The sequence below is a fragment of the Anser brachyrhynchus genome (genome assembly GCF_964034855.1).
Source record: "Anser brachyrhynchus genome assembly, chromosome: 12".
Lineage (NCBI taxonomy): Eukaryota > Metazoa > Chordata > Aves > Anseriformes > Anatidae > Anser > Anser brachyrhynchus.
This window is the reverse complement of record NC_137707.1, coordinates 17,847,296-17,867,955: the sequence shown is the minus strand read 5'-3', so window position 1 is coordinate 17,867,955 and position 20,660 is coordinate 17,847,296. Positions and strand designations below refer to the sequence as shown.

General features: G+C 38.9%; 1 protein-coding gene and 1 long non-coding RNA gene across 5 annotated transcripts in view; one reads left to right on the top strand and one right to left on the bottom strand.

Annotated features, from left to right (window-relative positions):
- LOC308176763 overlaps positions 1-18,099 on the top strand; it is a 59,032-nt gene extending 40,933 nt beyond the window's left edge. Inside the window, exons 7-10 of one of the 4 annotated variants that reach the window (XR_013938586.1) lie at positions 352-538; positions 1,624-1,794; positions 8,002-8,087; positions 13,760-14,489. This is a non-coding gene — a long non-coding RNA (uncharacterized lncRNA). Of the gene's footprint in view, positions 1-351; positions 539-1,623; positions 1,795-8,001; positions 8,088-8,661; positions 10,809-13,759; positions 14,490-17,616 lie in introns of those variants that run through there. The other 3 variants (XR_013938587.1, XR_013938588.1, XR_013938585.1) reach the window with 3 other exon arrangements.
- On the bottom strand, positions 10,937-18,948 carry SNX20 (sorting nexin 20). The gene is made up of 4 exons (XM_080552901.1): positions 18,520-18,948; positions 16,263-16,441; positions 14,496-14,647; positions 10,937-11,936 (listed from the first exon to the last, which is right to left on the bottom strand). The coding sequence occupies exons 2-4, from the start codon at positions 16,426-16,428 to the stop codon at positions 11,268-11,270; spliced, it is 987 nt and encodes a 328-aa protein (XP_080409027.1). The 5' UTR covers positions 16,429-16,441; positions 18,520-18,948; the 3' UTR covers positions 10,937-11,267.
- Positions 18,949-20,660: the final 1,712 nt, after the last annotated feature.

Below are 20,660 nucleotides of genomic sequence, written 5' to 3'. Positions count from 1 at the left end.
CCTAATCTGGGTTTGGATTCTGATTTTAACACCCATTATCTTTTCAGCATATGTGACATGGGGGACGGGTGGGAGCAAGCAAATAGTATTTCACAAAGCACTGAAGCTCCACGTTTTCACATGCGGTTTAAGGATACAGTTGTTTCAGGATTTACCCCAATACAGGTTATTTGTGGGAGTAATATTTCTACTTACTCATCATCATCCTGTTTTTTTTCTTCTGTAAAAGGTTTTTTTTCCCCTCCTCCCCCACTCCCATCCCCCTGTTGTCTTTGTGCCTAGTATTTTTCCACACTTTATTTCCTAAAAGACTAGCAGGTCTGACGATGCATTGTGATTTCTTTTCTACAGGGCTTTATGAAGGAAGCTGGAGGCAGTTCTCATTAGTCTCACTGACATCTTTTATCACTTATCAGAGGAACAAGCAAACGGAGAGCAATTCCTTTGATCATGGCAAAAGTAGAAAGAGTATTAAAAACCCTATGAAGATTCACTAAGTAGAAAGTGGAAAAGACAGTCTGTGGCATGTTTCAAAGAGGTAACGTGGTTTAAAGTTGCCAGATTTGCTTGTATATATTAAAGAATTGTTAATGATGCTACATTTTACATGCATCCTAGGTTTTTTGATTTGTTTTTTTCTTTTTAAAAGAAAACAGGCAAAGGAGTTCTTAGGTAGAATAGATGGGTTAGATCAATTAGAAAGTATCTCTAAAAGGTGAGCTATGTCAGAAAGGAATTCTGTGATTCAATGAAAATTGTTGAAAATAAAAATAAGGAGGTAACAGTGGAACAATAGATTGAAGGAAAAAAAAAAAGAAAGAAAAAACCACCCTGCTCCCATGGGAGAATGTTGAAAAATCTTAAGAATTCCTTTTCTTTTGGAGGCATTCTGTAGTGAATCGATGTGTTTGTGAAGACTGCATATAGGAACTGCAATGCTTGCAATTATCCATGTGCACCTGACTGCCTAACTCTGACCTCAGAATGCCATTACTTCTTCATTCTATGGAAAATAAGATTTTTCTCAGTGGTTCTGAGTATTGATTCACCTAGCGTGTTGCCCTCATCATGTCCCTTGCATTATTACCAACAGGGCAGGGAGAAAAGAGAATACTCTCCTACCCACAGCTATTGAGCGTTCTGTAGTCTAGGTCTACTAGTGCTTATCTGTATGGCTGGAGCTCAGTTATCCACTGCTTATAAATCCCTTTGTGATCAGCTCCTATCTCAAAGTATCAGATTTGAGTTGCACATGAAGGCCCTTGTCTTACACTGTAAAAACACAGAGACCACAATTATTTAGCCATTTTCTTCCAGCACAGACTCTGTGCTATCCTGTCCCTGCAGCGTTCTTTGCTACGATTGTTGATTTTTAACTGTGTTGAATTTGATTTGGGTACGATGCAATGTAGTACACTTCTATAGCACCTTCCATGCAAGCATCCCCAGAGCACTTTCTGATCAAGCTAAAATTAGCTCTGAACTACATACAAATTCCTAAAAGATTCATTTTAATAAATGGTAAATAGAAGGTAGAAATATATGCATTCAGTTCAAAGTTAAAGCAGGCAGAGGGACACCAGAGTAACAGAGAAGGATCTAATTCAGTATTTTCCTTTATAGCAGGCTTGGAGTGTGATGCTCCAGGTAGTGCAACATACTGTTGTAACAACACTGACCAGAACGAATTGTGTGGCTGCTGCAAATGACCTGGAGGTGGCAGGTGAAGTAATACATGGCTGGGTTATCAGAACCCCCTGTGTCTACACGTTGTTCTAATGTTTGCTGCTTCTGGTAAGTAAACAAGAAAGACACACAATTCCTCATGATATCTGGCCTCAGTCACAGTCATGCACTAGGAAGACAGGAGGAAGAATAAATAAGTAGATTTGAGGGACCTGAATTGTGGATTTTTTTTTTTTTTTTTTGCAAGAGCAAGGGGCTTGGAGATGAAGCAAACGCTGGCTGGTTTCTCAGGATTAAAAAAGAAAAAAGACTGTTGCCAGAAGTTGTCAGGAGGGACAGGCTGATTCAGGGTGATGTGTTGAGGAAGGAGGCTAAAAAAATTAGGTCCTTCCTCAGATCTAGCGATCTTAATGGAAAAAAAACCAACACCCTAACAACAGACTAGCATATAGCCTTTTTCATTGTTATAAGACTTTCTTTTAATCCTTTTCTTCTAAATTAAAAAAAAAAAAAAGGCTTAGGTAGCAGTTTGATCACCACCATTTCTCTTCTATGGAAGTGAACTGTAGGGCCTGACAATGCATTAAGCTTGCTAAGGAAATTAGGAGAGGATGTTGCCTTAACCGGACCTTAGAGGTCTGAACTAGTCAGGAGGGAACTGAAGGTAGTTCAGTGCTCCTACTGATGGTTGTGCATGTGTGTAAGATCTGCTGGTACCAAAGTGGATAATCAGGCTGGTGGAAGTCCCAACCCCAGGGCTTGCCCCTGCTATTTCCAGAGCAGTGAGACAAAGCCCATCAGATATGTGGCAACCTTGAATCACAGCAGCCAGGGCAGATGGCTGAAGGTCATCTATATCAGGTAGGAAGGGCTTAAATAGCAGTGGACAAAAGGAAGAGAAATTTTATAACCACATGGTTAGGAAAGACAGCGCTTGAAGTCTGGCGTTTGTAACAACAACAACAAAATCTGGAGAGAAAAGTCAGATTTGTAAGTACAACTGTGCAAGGAAACATAAATGCCTGTAACTGTTGCTAATAGATTATGCAAGTAAAACGTGTTTTCTGTGGTTCTGCAGAGATGTGTCTTCTAACACTTAACATCCTCAGCGTGTAGCTGAAAATTTACTGTAGGGTGCTGTTCAGCTGTACTGCAAGGACAGCAAGCATTGCACGTCTGAAAACTTGATCTTAGGCTGAGATTTTTAGCTCTCTAAGGCTACATGTGCTTTTCTGAAATTAAGAATTATACCAGACTATGAAGACAAAATGTGGAGAAGGGTGTACATTCAGGCTGCAGCGTTCCGTGAATAAATCCCATCTGTGTCTAAGGAAAGACCAACAATATTAGGAAGTTAAGGGCATCTCTGGAGCCTGTGCTGCTGCAGCCGATCCCTTACAGTGTTCTGAATTGATTTTCAGATGTAGCAACACAGAGGTGAGAGATGGTTTCTCAAGTGCTTTGTTTCCAATTTGGAGGCTCTTCCATAGCTAGTAAATCCAGACACGGTTTTGTTCCAAATATAATTGCAGTGTGTGAGGCAGAGAGAAGGTCTATTAAGCCGTGTGGTGGTGATGTGAATGCGATGCAGAATAGCAGCTATAAATACATCTAGCAGAAAGATTGAACCTCTGGACTGACGTACAAGCAATCTGCTGAGCTCTTCCATGTGCTTCCTCTGGCAGTGGTTAGCTGTATAATTGTTCTTTGTCTCGGCATTCTACTTGTTTGGGTTTTTACTGTGTTTACTGCTCCCTCATCTTCTTTATTGTTAGTGTCAATGGCATGCTTACAGGGTGGGAGAAACAGGGAGAACATGCTGAGATCAGATAAAAGGGTCTCACTTGCACTGGCTTCATTATCTGCCTCTTAACTTAGGCATTGAAGGGTCTGGGGAGGCAGCAGCAGATGAAGGCTGTTTGAGAGCGCATCGTCTTCCCAAAGGGAAATGAATTACTTCCCTATACAAGAGATTTATATGGCAAATTAGGTCAGTTATCATTAAGCTACCTCACAGCAGGCAAATCATAATTTTAAATATATTTAAAATATAATATTTAAAATACATTCTGAAGATACAGTAAAAATGAAGCTTCTTACAGTTGCTATGTGGACCAGTCAGATGAACATATTAATCAAGGAACAATTCAGTAGGGTTTGCTACTGCTTGTAAAGTCTGTATAATTTACACCGTTGTTTGTTTACTTGTAACCAAGTAGCCTCACTGCTATCTCCTCAAGATAAAAAAGAAACGTAAGTGCATAAACCAAACCCCCTTCGTTTTCCTGTCACTCTCTCTGAAATAACGTTTTACCTTAAAAAATCGTCGTGATCCTTTGTTCTCCAGAGGAGATAAAAAGAAACTTATGCCCTTCCGTTCCCAGAGTTTGCCAACATCAGCCCTAAGAATGCAGCCATCTGTTAGGCAACTGAGCTCTGCTGTCCTTGCCCACCCATTTGTTTGCTTCTTCCCAGATTTCTTTTTTCTCTTCATGATTCCCCAATAACACACTTTTCTTTCTTGCTGTGCCTTCTTTGAGCCTCCTCTTTTGATCATCACAATTTAGTTGCATGGCAGACTTCATAATCTCACGGGCACCAGACCCCTCTGCCAAGGTTTATGCAGATTTAAAGCTTGGATTAATCTGGCCTGGTATTTATAAAATGTTCTGAACATGGCAAGCACTATAAAAGCACTGTATATTATTACTGACCCCATGGAAGTCCCCTGCTGCTAACTCAGCACACATTAAGCTGCCGTTCTGGAGATGAGGTGAAGGGACAGAAACAACCAAATCCACGTCTCATCTTTGGAGATTGCATCTTTTTTCTCTTTCTTCTTGCCTCTTTCTTTCTTTCTCTCTTTCTTCTTTTCCTTCCACAATTTCTGGAAGAAACTGAATGGGAATTGGGGAGACCCCCTTCAAAGTTTTCACCTCCTGAGAGTATTCTTTCAAAGATTTTGGCATAGTCTTCCTTGCTTTTCACTGCTGCTGGACTGCCCAGTTCCCTCATGCTGTTTCCTAAGCACTTTTGAAAGCTGGCCGCCTCCACAGAAGCCTTTTGGAGGAAAAAAGTCTTGATGCAGGGGGAGACTGCTTTCAAACTCTGGTCTGCAGCTTGCATGCAGTGGGGGGAGAAGCTAGGTTCCAAATCCAGGCTATCCCAGCAACTTGAAAAAATTATGAACACAACTCAGGGAACTGTGGGCCTATGTTAGCTAGGCTTACTGTGTTTTTCAGGAGCTACTTCCCCAATATTTTTGTTACTTAAAGCATAGATGAAGAGATGACAGGTGACTGCAATCCAAGTTTAGTCATCGTGTCTTCCTTCACCTTCTGCGTTATCATCAAGGGGGCAAAGCTCAAAATGAAATAATGTCTGTATTCATAGTGTTCGGGAAATATTTATGCCTTTATGGTAATAAATTAATGGTGCTTTAAAATATTTGATAGTAGTCAGATGAAAATGTGATCAGCTCTCATTTTCCCAGTGGGAGTGCAGCTATCTAAAATGGAGTCAAACTTTCCCCGGTACTGTTCAGAGGGCATTATGGGTTCATTTATTTTTACTTCCCTCCCCCCATTATTTGATAGTTCTTTTAAGAGTTGCAAGTTTTACTTAGTTCCTTTTGATCAGAAGGAAAAGGTACTGTAGGAACTGAGGCGCTGCAGTGGCTCTGCCTTTGAACTCACCAGGTCTAAAAGCCTGCAAGAACATTTTCTCTTTCAGCTTTCTAGCCAGCTCATAGAGCTGGCTGATAAAGGGGTATGTTAAATTGTCTTGAAGGACAGCTAGAAAGCTAGGTGCTACAGTCTGAACTCACAATGGAATTCTCACACACACACACACATATATATATATATTTAGTTTAATCGTATTGAAATTTAAATGTTAGACTTCAGAATATTTTTTTTAAAATTTCAAATAGTTCAATCCTTTTTGCTTAAAACTAAAAGTTTATTTTCTATTCTCTTAAGCTTGAGGAGGTCCTGAGCTCCTGCAAATGCTGCAGCTCCATCTAGTGACACTGCAGCCAGTTGTCAGGGAGGAGGCAAATCTTTCAGAGATTCTGAAAATGAAGAAAAACGTTAGGATTTAAATTTTGCATTTTCAGTAAAATTATTTAGGATTTCCTTTCAGGTGTCATGGTTTGAGTCTACTCTAACAGTGTCCAGAATGAAAAAATAATATTTAGATGACACTAGTTCAGAGAGATTAGTTGGTAGAGAGATGACGTTTCGTCCATCAGTCTATTTTTCATTATTTTTTTCCTTGCCTGAATAGTCACAGATTTACAGACGCATTACTAATAAAAGAAGGTAGTATATTTAAAGCTACATATGTATATATAACCACACAGTCCTTGTGAAAGTAGCTTTTATATAAGTTTCTTGAAACATTTGGAAAGTATTAAGCATCAAAACACCCAAATCTATTTGCTCCATTCACTCATTGATTCATCTGTCTATCCACCATGTACACGGATTGTGCACGTTTATACAGACATTAGAACTTATTCTGCTCTCAATTACATTATAACTTAATTTTAGTGTAGTTACTCTCAACTCTCACTGCTCTGACATGAAATTAGTGCCTTGTGTATCTGTATATACAGCAAATATATGCTCACGAAGTGTGATGAACATGTGTTGTAACGTGATCTTAATGCAAACAGGTTGGTTCTTTGGGATTCTCACCTCATCCAGATGGGAGATGACATTCAGTATTTTACACCATTACAACTGTGTTTAGGTTTTCAACACATCTTGCTCCTGCCTTTGATCTGATCAGAAAATAAACGTTCTTGATTTGACTTGCTCAGCTGCTGTCTGAGCACAAAACCTTTCTAGATTGTGTCCTGAACTGGACTCCCATGCTGCTTGTATATATCTGTTGAATTCAATAATATATTTAGCCTTATTAAGATTCAGGAAAGCAAATATTATCCTCCAGTGATGCAGCAGATAACAGCAGTTAATAACAAGTATGTGATAAAGATCACAGGATTCCCTGTAAACAAGATGCTGCATTGCACAGAGAGCATCTTGTCTGCATATGTTTCATAAGTAACTAGGCATCCTCATGGGCTTCTTTAGTTATTTTAGAAAGTTGTGTAAACAGCATTATCTACTTAATGTCCCAAATGATATAATAATTGATATGGAAATGGGGCAAAGCTCAATAGATTGTAGTACAACTCTCTATAGACTCTTGGAGATGATCTGCCCAGATTTTATTTAAATTTTCTTCTAGCTTGTGTGTATGCAGCCTGTGGTTTGTTAAACATGCTAGGCAGATGTTGGTTGGACAACATTTTCTTTTTTCTTGACCTTTTCTTTTGGAAAAAAAAATAAAAATGTAAATTTATACTTGGATTGTTATCTTCTGTATGCTTCAGAGCTAAGTGTCAACAAGAAGAGTAAGATCGTATGGGAAAGCTCGGATGTATTGTGTGCTGTTTGTGTATACTGAATGTTGAGGAAAGTGGATAATATTGGATTGTTAGTATCTATGGTACTCTGTAGTGCTTGTCTGGTTCTTCTAGCTTAGAGTACAGGAGCAGGGGAAAGAAATAATGCAGTTCTAAGAATTGCTTAAAACTGGAAAATGTATTTGAAAATATTTTTCTGTTCCTTCTCATGAAAAATGATATTGAAGCCTAGAGATTTTTAATATATTCTAAAAGCCTCTTACACAGGGCTTTCTCTCTTGGTATTTTCATGAAATAGCAGATCAAATATTTTCTGTATTCATTTATTACTTCTTCAAATGTATGTGACAGATTTATTCAAGTATTTTTCCTTACACAGACATCGTGCGTAATTGTCTGATGTATCTGATATCAGGCAAAAATAAAGCTTTGTTGTGGTTGACCATGTAAGATGAACTTAATAACATAGAACTGTGACGTGTCTCTGTTTTGCAAAGCTGTAAAGCCAGTGATGCTTAACTATCTCTCCAAACAATCCAGACCACTGTATGAGACTGAGAAATTCACTTTTCTCATTTGTATCAGCATTTCCCAAGCTGTAAAATGGTAATGATGATATATTGGAATATACTGATAAAATAGAGCTGAAACATAGCTTTATAGAAGAGGGCACCTGCTTACCTGGCTACATGTTTTTAATTGTGGAAGACTGTCACGTGTATCTGCAGAGGGAACATGGTCCTTTCAGGCTGTCATTCCAAGTAGAAGATAGAAGGGTCACTATGAGAACAGAGGTGCCATTACCATTACTTAAGTGAAAAAAAAATGGAGAATTTGACTTTTTGAAATGTGAGTAAATGAAAGCTGAGTTCTTTTGGCAGGCCTGACTAGTTTGAGTGTACACAGCTCTGAAATCAAAACCGGACGATTCCCTGAGGACCTGATGAGGCAGCATCTCCTCACTGTGGTAAATAGAGGCTTTTGTACCTTCTCTAATGTATAAGGAAAGTAATGTCTGATTCTAAAATAAGATAGCATTAGTAAGAAACTATGCAATCAACAATAATTATCTAGGTTTGACAATTTACTGCCTCTTGAGTTCTCTTCCGTTCCAAGAATATCTTCAAGAAATGAAATGGCTTGTATAAATCAAAATTGCCTCCATCTTAATGCATGTTCCTAAGTTAAACATTAGTCTTAACTTATTTGGTCAAGTTTCACAGCTTCTTTGTTCAGTGACTACTGAAAACCTGGTTGAGGAAACATTAGCAGGGAAGTACTGAATGAGGAAATAGAGGTTAAGTTACTTGAGCAAAGTTCAAATGAAGCCTGGGGAATCCAGGCCCCTTGGGTCCCTGTTCGCTGCCATCACCATATTAGCTTTCCTTTTTGAGGATTTTCAATATCATCTCTGAAGTGATAAACCAGAAGGTCGTAGGCTCTGTATTGGTAGGAAGGGGACATGTACATGGTTTGGGGGAGGTTGAATTGCTGGGGAAGATTTTTGTTTTGTTGTATGAAATCACAAACTGATGTTACAGATGCTACGCTTGACCCTTTGCTAACATGCTGTAGGCTCTGTGGATTCATACACGGAGCTGCTTTCCTGGAAGTCTCAGTGCAGGTGAAATTGCAATCAGGCCCTTAAGCAAGGCGTGTTCTTCTTGCGTTGCTCTGAAGGTGGACTCTGAGGAATGATAAAAAGCTGACTGCGGCTAAGGGGTTGCCCCAGATGCACTGAAAAGGCTCTGCAATAAAAAAGTTCAGTATGGGGAAATTATACAACAGGCAGATTGCTCTTTCTTTGCACCATTCCTGCATTTTTTTGTTCATTATCCCTACAATACAAAGAGGAGAACAACATCTGTCTTCAGATGGATAGGGACAAAGTGACGTGTTCTAGGAGCATTTTGCTGATATAACTTTGCTAATATATTATATGGAAAAGCATTCTCAGAAAGGAATTTGGCTTATACCGACAAAATAGTATTTTTTTGGCAAAGTTTATTTTAGTGCCTTTTAGATGATGTAAAATTTTCTCTTTGCCAAATTGCACCACCTCATATTCTTAATGTGCACTGCCATGCCAACAAAAATTGGTCAGCTTTGGATCACTTAATCCTTCAGAGACGGAAAGTTACAGCATCACCACAAGTAAAGGTTAAGGAAGATCTCTCTGTGCTGCTTTCCTGGTACTTGTCTTTGCCAGACAGCATGTACTTATGGACCCACTAATCTTGTAGTCAACTGTAGGACAAGGGTCTGCGGACACAATTAGCTATTCACACGCAGCCTCACAGGAACCTGAGGAGAATCCAAGGCAGCTGTGCCTGGGATGCTGCACACAATGAGGGGAGGGAACAAAAGGGGGGAAATTGTTTCCCTATTGTTCTGGTCTTTCACCACAAACTACTGTGGAGGTGGAGCAGCATCATGGCCATGCTTCCTTTCTGCCTTAACTCCAAGCTGCCTGAGCATGGTGCAGGCTGCAGGCATGCTTCTTTTGTCACTGTTTTGTCACTGATTGAGATGTGATCCTAGAAGAAAGTGTTACCGTTGGTCCATTTTGACTGTCCTCCAATATGGTATGTTGTGGGAAGATTAGTCCTTAAGTCTCTTAAACACTCTTAATTCTCTTACTTTTAATATAACTATAAAAAAATAAAATTATATGTCAAATATTATAATCCACATATTTTGAGTTTAATGCCTAGCTGGTAATACCTACTTAAAATATTAACTTTCCACCCTAGACCCATCTATTATTCTGTATTTTTTCCAAGCCGTTCACCTTGTAACAATGCACAGTAATGTTTTCCAGGTTGAATGCGTTTTCAAATGGCTGATTCTTTTATATGTCTGGGAGGCAACTTAATACAGCTATTCCTAATTCATAAACAATGCAGCTGTGGTGCATGTAGTATTTGTAGCTGGAGCGCAGGCCTAGAAATACTCAGCGGACTACATTCTGCAGAAAATAATGACCCATGCTAGCATGACCTGTTAATTACAATATTTCTAACAATTAATTTACCAGAATATTACCAGTGTGTGGGAAAAGTGTCGAGAATGACAGAAGCAGGTAAACACAGGCTTTTCCATTTGTTAGGGAGCTTTCACAAGAGTGTTAGGGCCAAGCTAAGTGTGGTATTCATATATGTGGATTGGGTCCATCAAAGAATTAGATACGACATTGTAGAGCCACCAAAATGATAGTTGTATGGTGTACCAGGCTGTAAAACTAAGGCAAAGTCCAATTTACATAAACCTCTGAAAGACAACAGAGAAGCATGTGCTTAGGATAGACTGCTCATTAATCACGTGTCTCACAGCTTGATAATCAGAATTAAATGCTACCATTATATTAGCCAGATGTTCTCCTCAGCGGCACCCTTCAGTGGTTCCTTTCTGCTATCTGTACGTGGCATGTGGTATGAATTTTTTACTCAGGTCAGAGCTATTCTTAAAAATTGCCTCAAACAAGAATATGCCTTCAATGCAAGTCATAAAACTGTGTCAGCTACAAAAGGGAAATGAAGCGCGTTCTCTCACCTCTGATAGCATGACCATCACTTGTATTTTTTACTCCTACCAAAGTTGATTGCAAACCTTCCCCCAGATCCTCCCCCCAAAGAAGGTGACTTCAGTATGAACAGGACCAACCTCAGCATTCTCAGAAATGGCAAAATGTTGTTTGACTGGGCTTCAGCTGGAAGAGTAAAAAACAACATTTGGTGTCTGCAAATGTGTCCTTTAGATATTTTCCTTCTTGAAAGGAAGTAATTTCCCCAAGAGCAAGCAATGCCTCTGATTCTGCAGATTCTTAAGTGCTTTATTCATTGTATTTTCCTATTCTAGCTATCCATACATACAAAGTGGGCTATGTTCAAAATACTGTCAAAATAAGCAAATTATAAACGACTTTTAGTTACAAATTTCTTTCCAGAAGTCTTAAGCTTAGGCGCTTCTCAAATCTGTAGAGTAAATACAACATTTTCAAACATATGCTAATGTTGACATATATTTGTTCTACTAGTTTAAAGTTATGTTACCCTAACAGGTAATTTCTAGTTATTACTCTTTCAAGTTACTGTGTTCAGGAAAAGGAGCAGGCAACTTTGCTATACAATTAAATTATTTCTTGTATTCATTGTACATACTCCCGAACTGCAAGTTCTTTCAGGGAAAAAACCCGTACGGGATCTTTTTTTGCCTTCCATTCTTCCAGTTTCTCTTGCAAAGACAGAAAATCCTTGCCAAGTTCATATGCCAAAGTTATCATTGCTTCTAACAGGGGAATATAATACCTGTGACTGTTATGCACCCGAAGGCGTGATAGAGCTTTTTCTCCATATTCAAAGGCACTTGCTGGGTTGTCCAGGTCCTTGTGGCACACCACGATAGCACAGAGAGTAGGGACAATTGAGACAGGGTTGCCTCTCGTCAGCCTCTCCTGCAGACCAATGACTTCTAAAAGGATTTCCAAAGCTTTGGTGTAGTGGCCACCTCGCAGGCAGCTGTATGCTTCCTGAAGCTCTGGCTTTGTTAAAAAGTCAATAAATTTTTTTGATCTTCGGATATATTTCATAGAATATAGACGCCTCAGGTAGTCCTTAAAAGCTAATTTTCTCTCATTGATTATTTCTTCTGTGAAGTTCCCTGTTAGGGCTTTTTTGGGAAAGCTCACGTCTTCCAATTCTTCACTAAAGTCCTCCAGAAGATTTCTGTGCAGTTTCTCAAAATCCGAATAACGCCGTTCAATTACAGACTTGTTGCTGTCAAAGCTTCCTGTCTGCAAAATTATGATTTTATACATCTAAACACAACAAAACAGAAAAACAAAAATGAAAAGGACTATCCTAGCCCCAGTGCAGCCACATTTTGGGTCTGTTACTGCTTTGAAAAGATTGTGTACTCCGCCAGCTGAAACCTTCCTGCACCAATTTCATGCATATAATCCTGTATACTCCTCGGGATTGTTGTGCAGCTTCTAAATTAGTCACTGGCTAGGATTATAGAGTATGCTCGGTGTAGGGCTGATCTTTGAGATCTGTAGCCATCAAAGTAATAATTCCCACTTCCAGCTGTTTTGGACCTTGGCACTATACTTTGCCTTTTGCATGTACATGAGTTGTAGATAAACAAAGTACTAATGGATCCCATCCTGCAAAGTGCTGAGAATGGCGAACTAGCAGACTGAAGCACATAAAACCACTTACAGAGCCTTACAGAGCATTTCTGTAGCTATACTTGCTTGTGATAGCCATGGCTGCTGCAATCAATCTTCGTCAGTGGACTGAATGGATATCCCAGACTTAATATTGAACTTTACATTGTATTTTACATTGGTGGTAATACACAGAAATTGTTCGTATCAGACATTTCTAGGATTTGGGGGCATTATTAATGCTGTGAAAGAAAAGGGAATGTTTGGCAGTAATATTTGGTGTATGCAAAAATAAGATGGAGCAAATCCAAAGTCTCTTTTCCCCTCTAAATGATTGTCCTGTTGGTCAAACTTACTTGGCATATAAATAATGCAAAAAAGTGAAATTTCTACAAAAATCTGTTTGTTAGCCAAAATCCTTCACTAACAGCAACGCTGTCCCACATTAACAGTACTCAAGAGTCCATCTTCCTCAGCTCTTTTCTGGCCTCAAAAAGAAAATGACTATAATAAATGTGATATTAGCAAAATAGCTGCAAAATAAAATTGAGAGTTGTGTTGTACAGATACAGTCTCCTTTGGGCCTGATCCAAGCACAATAATGTTGAAGAAGGGCCAAATACCTAATATGCGTAAACCAGTGGAGCTCCACTGAGGCCAGCTTCGCTGTGTCATTGTGCACCAGCTAAGGGCATGGACTGTTGACCTTGCTGGCTTTTGGATGTTCACATTCAACTTCCCCCTGTTCCCACTGAATTATACAAGAGCTGGAGCAGTTTTACACACACCAATTGTTTTCTGTGCTGGAATAGAAGGGTGCAAACTAGTACTAGCACTAGTGTCATTCTGATCCTCTTCCTTGATTTTCCTTAAAGGGAAATTCTCTGTATTAATCTTCATAAATGATCTTTACAGGCACTTCTTGAAAGGTTTCTAAATTTGAGCTGACTCCTCTGATCTCTTTTCATTTGTAAGCACTGTGACATTTTGCTATATTTTGCCCTGTTCCCTGCTGAAAAGTGTATATACTCTTGATGCATATCCAAAGCAATCATAAGTTATCATTTTATCAAGGGCAGCTAAGTGAATAATTTACATGTACTTTTTTTGTGTGTGTGGAGTGTGCATGAGAAAGGGAAGAAATACCATTTAATTAAACTGTCATTCAAATTGGCTCAATTTTGTTGTAATGTAAATCATTTTGCCTAGGCTTGTGACTTAACAGCTAGGTTTAACTACTTGCAGCTACACCAACTGATAACCTTGTCCTCATACAGCTGTACTAAAATATTCTTTAATTGTTCAATAACCTATATACTCTTGAGGATGTGTAAGACAGTAGCATCGAAGTAGGTGTGTATAGCGTGCAACAAAATATTCGGACAATCTCTAGAACCTGCTTTAAATTCTACCGAGCTGCATCACCCAGTATCAGTGTCACCAGTATGATTGTTAGCACTTTTCATCTGCAGATCTCAGAGATTGTTGCAAATGAGGAAAACAACCCTATCTGAATTTCACTGACGAGTACTGAAGAAGACTTGCTCTAGATCAGTCCTCCAGAAGTCTGAGAGCAAAATCAGAAATAATGATAATAATAATAATAAAAACTAAGTCTCAGTGCTGTGAGAAAAGGTATGAAAATCCAACCTGTTCTCTTGTTCCTGTCCCTCATACTCATGCTTCACCTTAAAACTGCGACAGAAATATTCCATCTAATAGAGCCCTAGGTAGGGAAGGGGAACAATCCTGGAAGAGATCTAGCTGGAGGATGTCTTACACTTTGTCTACATCAAAGAATTTTGCACTTGTGCTAACATAAATCTCTGATGTGGAGGTTATATAAATACAATGCAGCTGTTACAGCAGTCTAGCTCAGTGCAAGCGTAACTGCATTGATATTTTTGTACTTGTGTGAATTTCTTTAATGTTGACAAGCCTCTGGGTGTAAAGGATACTCAAGCTACTAATTGACTTGATACTGCTTTCCCACTGCTGCAGGTTTTATGAACTGATTATCAGAGGTTTTTTTTTAGGGGCAGATACCACCAGCTATGCCCTTATGAACAGTGAGAACAGGCTCTACTCAGTATGATCACAGCTTGCAGAACTTGGCCATCGGAGCGGCCTTCATGCTGTGTGCTGTGCAGACCCATGTAGAGTGAATAAAAATTAATGATCTTCTTACATATTAATTTTTTCACTTACCACATATTTAGATAAGTGGTGCTCTACAATTCTGGTTGATGGGATTTCAAAAAGGAGTTTGACCTGTATGCACTGGCTTTTTTCATTCCTCCAGTATTCCTGAAGCTCCTTAGTGGTCATTGAAGAGTTGGGACTCAGGGATGCACTAGAATCTAAAACCAATATATTTAATATTTCAGATTATAACCTTTGCATTTGAAAAGAAAACTTATACACATTTATTGTGAAAGCAAAGCTTAGAATTTCTGTTGCCATAACAGCAAAACCTACAGAATGATCCCACTGCTAATAAAGACTGCTCCAGATTCTCTAAGGAAAGCTGTTGCGCTCTGAAATTTGAAAGACGCTACGTTGGCTGCAGAATATAAATTTAACTTATGGAAAAATATTGACAAGAAGTATTGTATGTCTAGGTTGTAGCCTCAGGTGCAGTCCAAGCAGGAGGTAGGCCTCAGCATCCTAGCTGAGGCCCAGTAGGCCTAAAAGCCTCCGACTCAGTCTTTTGAATCAGATGCTTCTCCAGCCTTCTTCCTTGCTAAGAGGATGAGATAATACAATGCAGCTGCAAATTTAGACACATATTGAAATACTGACCATATTCAAATATCGGGACTGTGCAGTAACAGGTGAAAGCTGAGAAACATGAATGCCCTAACCTTAAAGAAGAAACTCAGATAACCAGCTTAGCTGAGGGAGGAATTGTCACATCCTCTTTTCTTTTGTAGCTGAAGTGATGCCACAGTGATATTTATTTGTGCACCTCCCTTCCTTCCTCCATGCACAAACAGTCACATACACACAAAATCCCCATAGTACATGCATATGTAAAAATGAAGCTTGGCTGGTTGAAATGTTTGTTTACAGGGGAATTTGATGAAGCTTTTCAAAAGGGTGATTTCTCTGTCTTTGAAATATAGCGACAACAGTTTTCATCAAGTGGCATACAGCCTAACAAAATGGATAAAAGAAATGGAATAGTGGGCACAGCGGTCTCAATTTCCTATCAGTAATGTCTCTGTCAACACAGTCAGCTGAAGTCAGCCTGCAACATGCAGACAATGGAAATGAATGACCACAAGTGAATGGGAGGATAACTGCTTGATGCAGAAACAGGAATGTAAAGGCACTGTAGTACTCCATCAGTAGCCCCACTTTTACATGTTGTTAATCGTTTGGTCATACAGTTCTAATTATCAAGGCCTATACTGATTGGCTCAATCTCTGTAAAATGTTATTTCTTGAGAGAGAGGTGCTGTTTATGACAGCTTTGTAGGCTGAAAATCTTGATGAAATTATATATATTATGAGTTATATTTAACATTTTATTTAATAACGTGACAGTAATCTTAGGGATAGTAGAAGTCCAATGCTGTTTCTTCATTAGGCATGTGAGAAACTACTGCTTGAGATTAGTTTCAATCAAGTTCTTAGTGTCCTTGATGATACTGCCAAGAAATTCAGATTTTGTGATGTACAGAAAGAGCACTCCCGAGACAGGCCATCTGATGAGCACTGTTTTGGTCCCGGGTGTATAAATTGATTCTGGAATAAATTTCAGGTACAAGAGATTTAGAAGGAAAACTGTACGTGTGTGTATCAAGAAGTGCATCTGTTTTGCTATTGCTACAGTATTACTACAAGTTTAATCAAGGGTTACTTTCAGTGGAGTAGGCAATGTAAATTTGGACTATTGTAGTAAATAAAGTGAAGTTTTTATACAAGTGGTCAATAACTACATGAGAAATAAAATGAAAGGATAGCATCAACCTTGGAGGCCATCTTTTTCCGGGTTTTCTTTGCTCACTTGACAAGAAATTTCAGCTTTAGGTTGATTTTGTTCTTCATCAGGAGAAGCAGTGGTAGAAAACATAGTAATCCTGCTCACAGCTTCCAACAGCCCCCTTTCTGCTGTGCAGTGTGCGCCTTCTTCCATTGCAAAGCTGTCACTGAAAGATTACAAAAAATAGGATATTTCTTGGTAGCATGCCTTTAGAGGATCCAGTCTGGTTATCTTTTTTGTTGGCTTGCTCATTGCTTTCTGTGAACATGTGTGAGGGCACCGGTAGTTTCATGAAAACTAAAGTAATAAATTGAAACATCTACGTAGTTACCAATGAAGAACTATTCTTATTAATATTACCACTGAAAGCGTTTGGATATTTTTTGGCAGAGTAAAATCAAACATGAAAACCACGGTAAGTTATGTTAGATAGGATTAGGTGCATAACTCCATGGTTACCTATCAGAATTTTGCCATAAACTTCAGTGGGAGCTGATTTTTTCTCCTGAAATCTGAATTTTTTTTTTTTTTTTTTTTTTTTTGCCCCACACCTCACAAGTATTAGTTCATGTGGACTCAAATCTTGGAGATTATTAGTATAACTAGCAGCCTGGCTCTCTTATACTGCTGGAAATTACCGTTCTCAAGACTCCAGAACTTGCCATCTGTTCTTAATCACTACGTTGGCCTATAAGGCAAAATAAGGTGCTATCTGAAACAGCATAATATTTTTGTTTTATTTCACAGTTTCAAGTTCTCTCCAGAGAGACTTGTCACTGTACTGTGAGAGAATAACAACTGAGTTTGACAATGGCTAGGTGGAAGGCAAACCGAGGTTTCTAACTATTATGCACAAGCAGTCCACAAGCAGTCTTTCTTTACTTCTTTTAGCCCATATACTGTGCTTGTAGTAGATTTGTAAGTCTGTTCTGCTAGGACTGATATTTTGCCATGTGCTTATAAAATGCTTAAAACAATCTACTACTCCATAGACTGGATTGGCTATTCTGCCACATAAATGTCTCCTTAAGATTTACGTTTTATTAAAAAAAAAAAAAGTACTTCTAACATCATTGCATTCTACCAGCAGTTTAGAAAGTTTTAAGAACATCCTAACAACTTTGCCAGGGTGCTGTGTTCAGTTAGTTACCATGAGAAGTGTTGCTTACAGTTTATCCAATGGGTGAAAATCAAATAACATGAAAACCTACTCTAAAAAAGTGCAAGTCTCCCTGCTCTAAATGTAGAAATAATGCCCAAGGAGAGGTTATTAAGTAATGAGGGGGTTTAGGACAGAGGTGTTACTACATATCATTTTGTCACCGCTTGTCTACCACACAGTTACGCAATGCCAGTTACAGAGGTGAGGAAACTCCTTCAGCAGAGCTATTGATTTCTGGCAAACTACAAGGCTGTAAAAAGAAAAGCAATTACTTTCCACGCTGGAAATAATGGAAGTGCTTTCCTCTAACAGCAGCCTTTCCTTTGCCTGGCTTGGATAAACAAGAACATACACATCATCATCCTCATTATGAAGAGCATCATAGAAGCCCTTAGTTTTGAACTTTGGACTAAGAGGTGAAAGTTCTCACTGTTCTTCTATTACTTTCCAAGATGTCCTTTTTGAACAGTAAGAGTAGCTGATTATTTCGATCTGCTTATTCCTTTTGATATTTGTGACAGTTTATCCCAAGACTGTAAACTTTCAAATATTTTTTTGAATGTAATTTTAAAATATCAGATTAAATGAGGCATCTGAAAACGGCCAAATTTAAATAAGGACATTTTTCTTGGTTGTGAGTTGGCATAACCTAATAAGCAAAATTGCATTTATATTCAAGAAATATATCTTTATATATCTATAAACTTTATATACATAAATATCTGTGTGTATACATATATAAATATCACTTTAAAACATGATTTATCTGAGCAATACAACATACTTGCAGATAGAGTGATGCAGAAGTGAATGGTGTAATATACAAGTCTTCACGTATCTGCATTGAAAACCATCTATGCTTCATAACACTTTTACTTTCCCAACCAAAAGTCACTGTAAACTTTTTTAACTAAGTGACTATTTATTTTTGCATATAAAAAAAGTCCAGAACAACATAAGGAAACCTGCAATAAATGACAACAATTTTACGTTGGCCAGACACTGCTGTTCTGTATCAGAGTAAATGTCACTCAGACTGAATTACAAGTATCAGCAGAAGCCAAAGTGCACAGAAAACTCACCTGGGAACTGCCAAGGAGATTTTAGTTGGGGTGCGTGGGTAGTCTGTACGAAGTCATGAGAGGCCTGCTTTGCATTTTCAAAATGCAGAAAAATATGTCTGTGTGTGCTGCTAGCAGGCACATTCTGTGTTTTACAAAAAGGAAGGAAGAAGTCTTGATTAAATCAGACTTCCTCATCCAATTGGCTCACTGCTTCGGTGCTGACTGATTACACATGTAATTTCCTATCTGCTTCGAACAGCCTGGCTGCTGTCTGCAGACAAGATGCAGCGATGCAGCTCCAGCCACAAGGGCAGGTTTGCAAACCCAAATGTCAGTATTACACACGCAAACACAAAGCAGGCAGAGGAAAGAGCTCAACAGTAAATGCAATTACAAAATCAATGAAAACTTGCCCACGTGGATTTCTGACCACCCTCCCTCCCCCCAAAAAAAACACCCCAGAAAAAAACCCACCCACCCACCCACCCAAGAAAAAAACAAACCCACACTTATCAAATAAGAGATGAGGAAAAAAAGAGTCAAATATGTAAATGCACTTATGTGGAAAAACATGCCCTGTAAGACATCTTTAAAATACAAACATAGCATCCAATTCAGGAAAGAAAATGCAGATGGTACCACAATAAATAGCCTCGTTCTATGTAAAATTGCCCTTCTGACAGAAATCCTGATTCTGCACAGTGCTTAAACATATGATAAATTTCAAATATCTGCTTAATTGAAGTTCAAAAAGGAGCATTATCATATTTGACATGACGACTAAACTTGAAATGGGCTTATGTGTGTGCCTAAAATTAATCCTGTACTTAAATTCTTTGTTGAGCTGAGGACAGAGTGAAGAAGAATGATGCATTAATCCACACGTCCATTAGCCCAGACGCTTCCTTTTGTAGTTCACTTCACTTTGGAAATTTGCTTTAAAACACCGGGATAGCTATTTCTGGGGTAAATAGTATGGACGCTCTTTTTTAGTAATGTAATTTTCCTGGTTGCCAAAGCTCACTCACTGAAAAAAAACAGGACATTTTAATGCAGCACCAATGTGGGAGGCGAACGTCCAAAGGACCGCATGGATCCTGCCCCACACATTCCTTTAGAACAACAATTTCAAATAATATAAAACCAGGGCCATAAACTGGCAATGCCTCTCCTCTGCTTTATTCTCAATGTAAAACAATGCCAACTTTAACTTGGACTCTGTCTAAATGTAGAAGTTTTGCCAAAATAGCTGTCAGAATGATGAAAAATCACTCCCATGCAGCTACAGCCATACTGGCAAGACCCCTAGCATAGATGCTGTTATATTGGCAGAGTCCTTTAGCCCATTTAGCATGTTCCATGTGGAAAGTGATTTAAGTTACACCAGAAAAGAAATCTCTGCTTGCCAATACAGCTCTAAGGTGTAGCTGTATCAGCCAACTCTTTCAAGTGTAGACAAGGCATGGGTTCCTGGCTCAAGTCTTATTCCTTTAAAGTTAGATTTATGGGTTTGGTTACAATTGTGAACAAAAACCAAGGGGGATTTCAGTGCATTTCACCCCTGCTGACAGTTCACAGATGTATTTGAGCTTTGAATTCTAAATCCACTAATTTATGTTGCCAAAAAGCAATGTATTATTTTGTGATGCTTAGTGCTATTGTCCTGCTCTTGATAAAGCTGAAGGAAAAGAGGAAAGTGTATTTTCAGTATATGAAGAATGACCTCTGTCTTCAATTATTTCAGACCTTCTAGTCAAATTAACCTGGATGATTAAAAAAAAAAAAAAAGTGAAATCTATTATGAACATGGCTGACCGATACGAAACAGTTTACAAATCGAGGGTGTTCTGCAGGAATTCTGTCTACCTCAGCAGAGCCAGCTGTGGCAGGTACAGGCAGTTCCTGAACCAGTGGTAAGGGAACATACCCAGGGCTACTGCGGGCCTCACGCTTGGGAGCTGTGATAGCCGTTGCAGGCCTCCCTGGCTGCTCCTCCTCATCCTGCTCCCATCTACTCAGGTTTTGTCCAGACATCCCCGGCCCTTCACCGGGACCAACTGTTGTTAGTCTGGCAGTATTTTACTTTTCTGAATGTCTACTTGATTAGCACATATTAAAAAAACCCTACAATATACAGTGGTGTTTGCTAGGAGAATGCA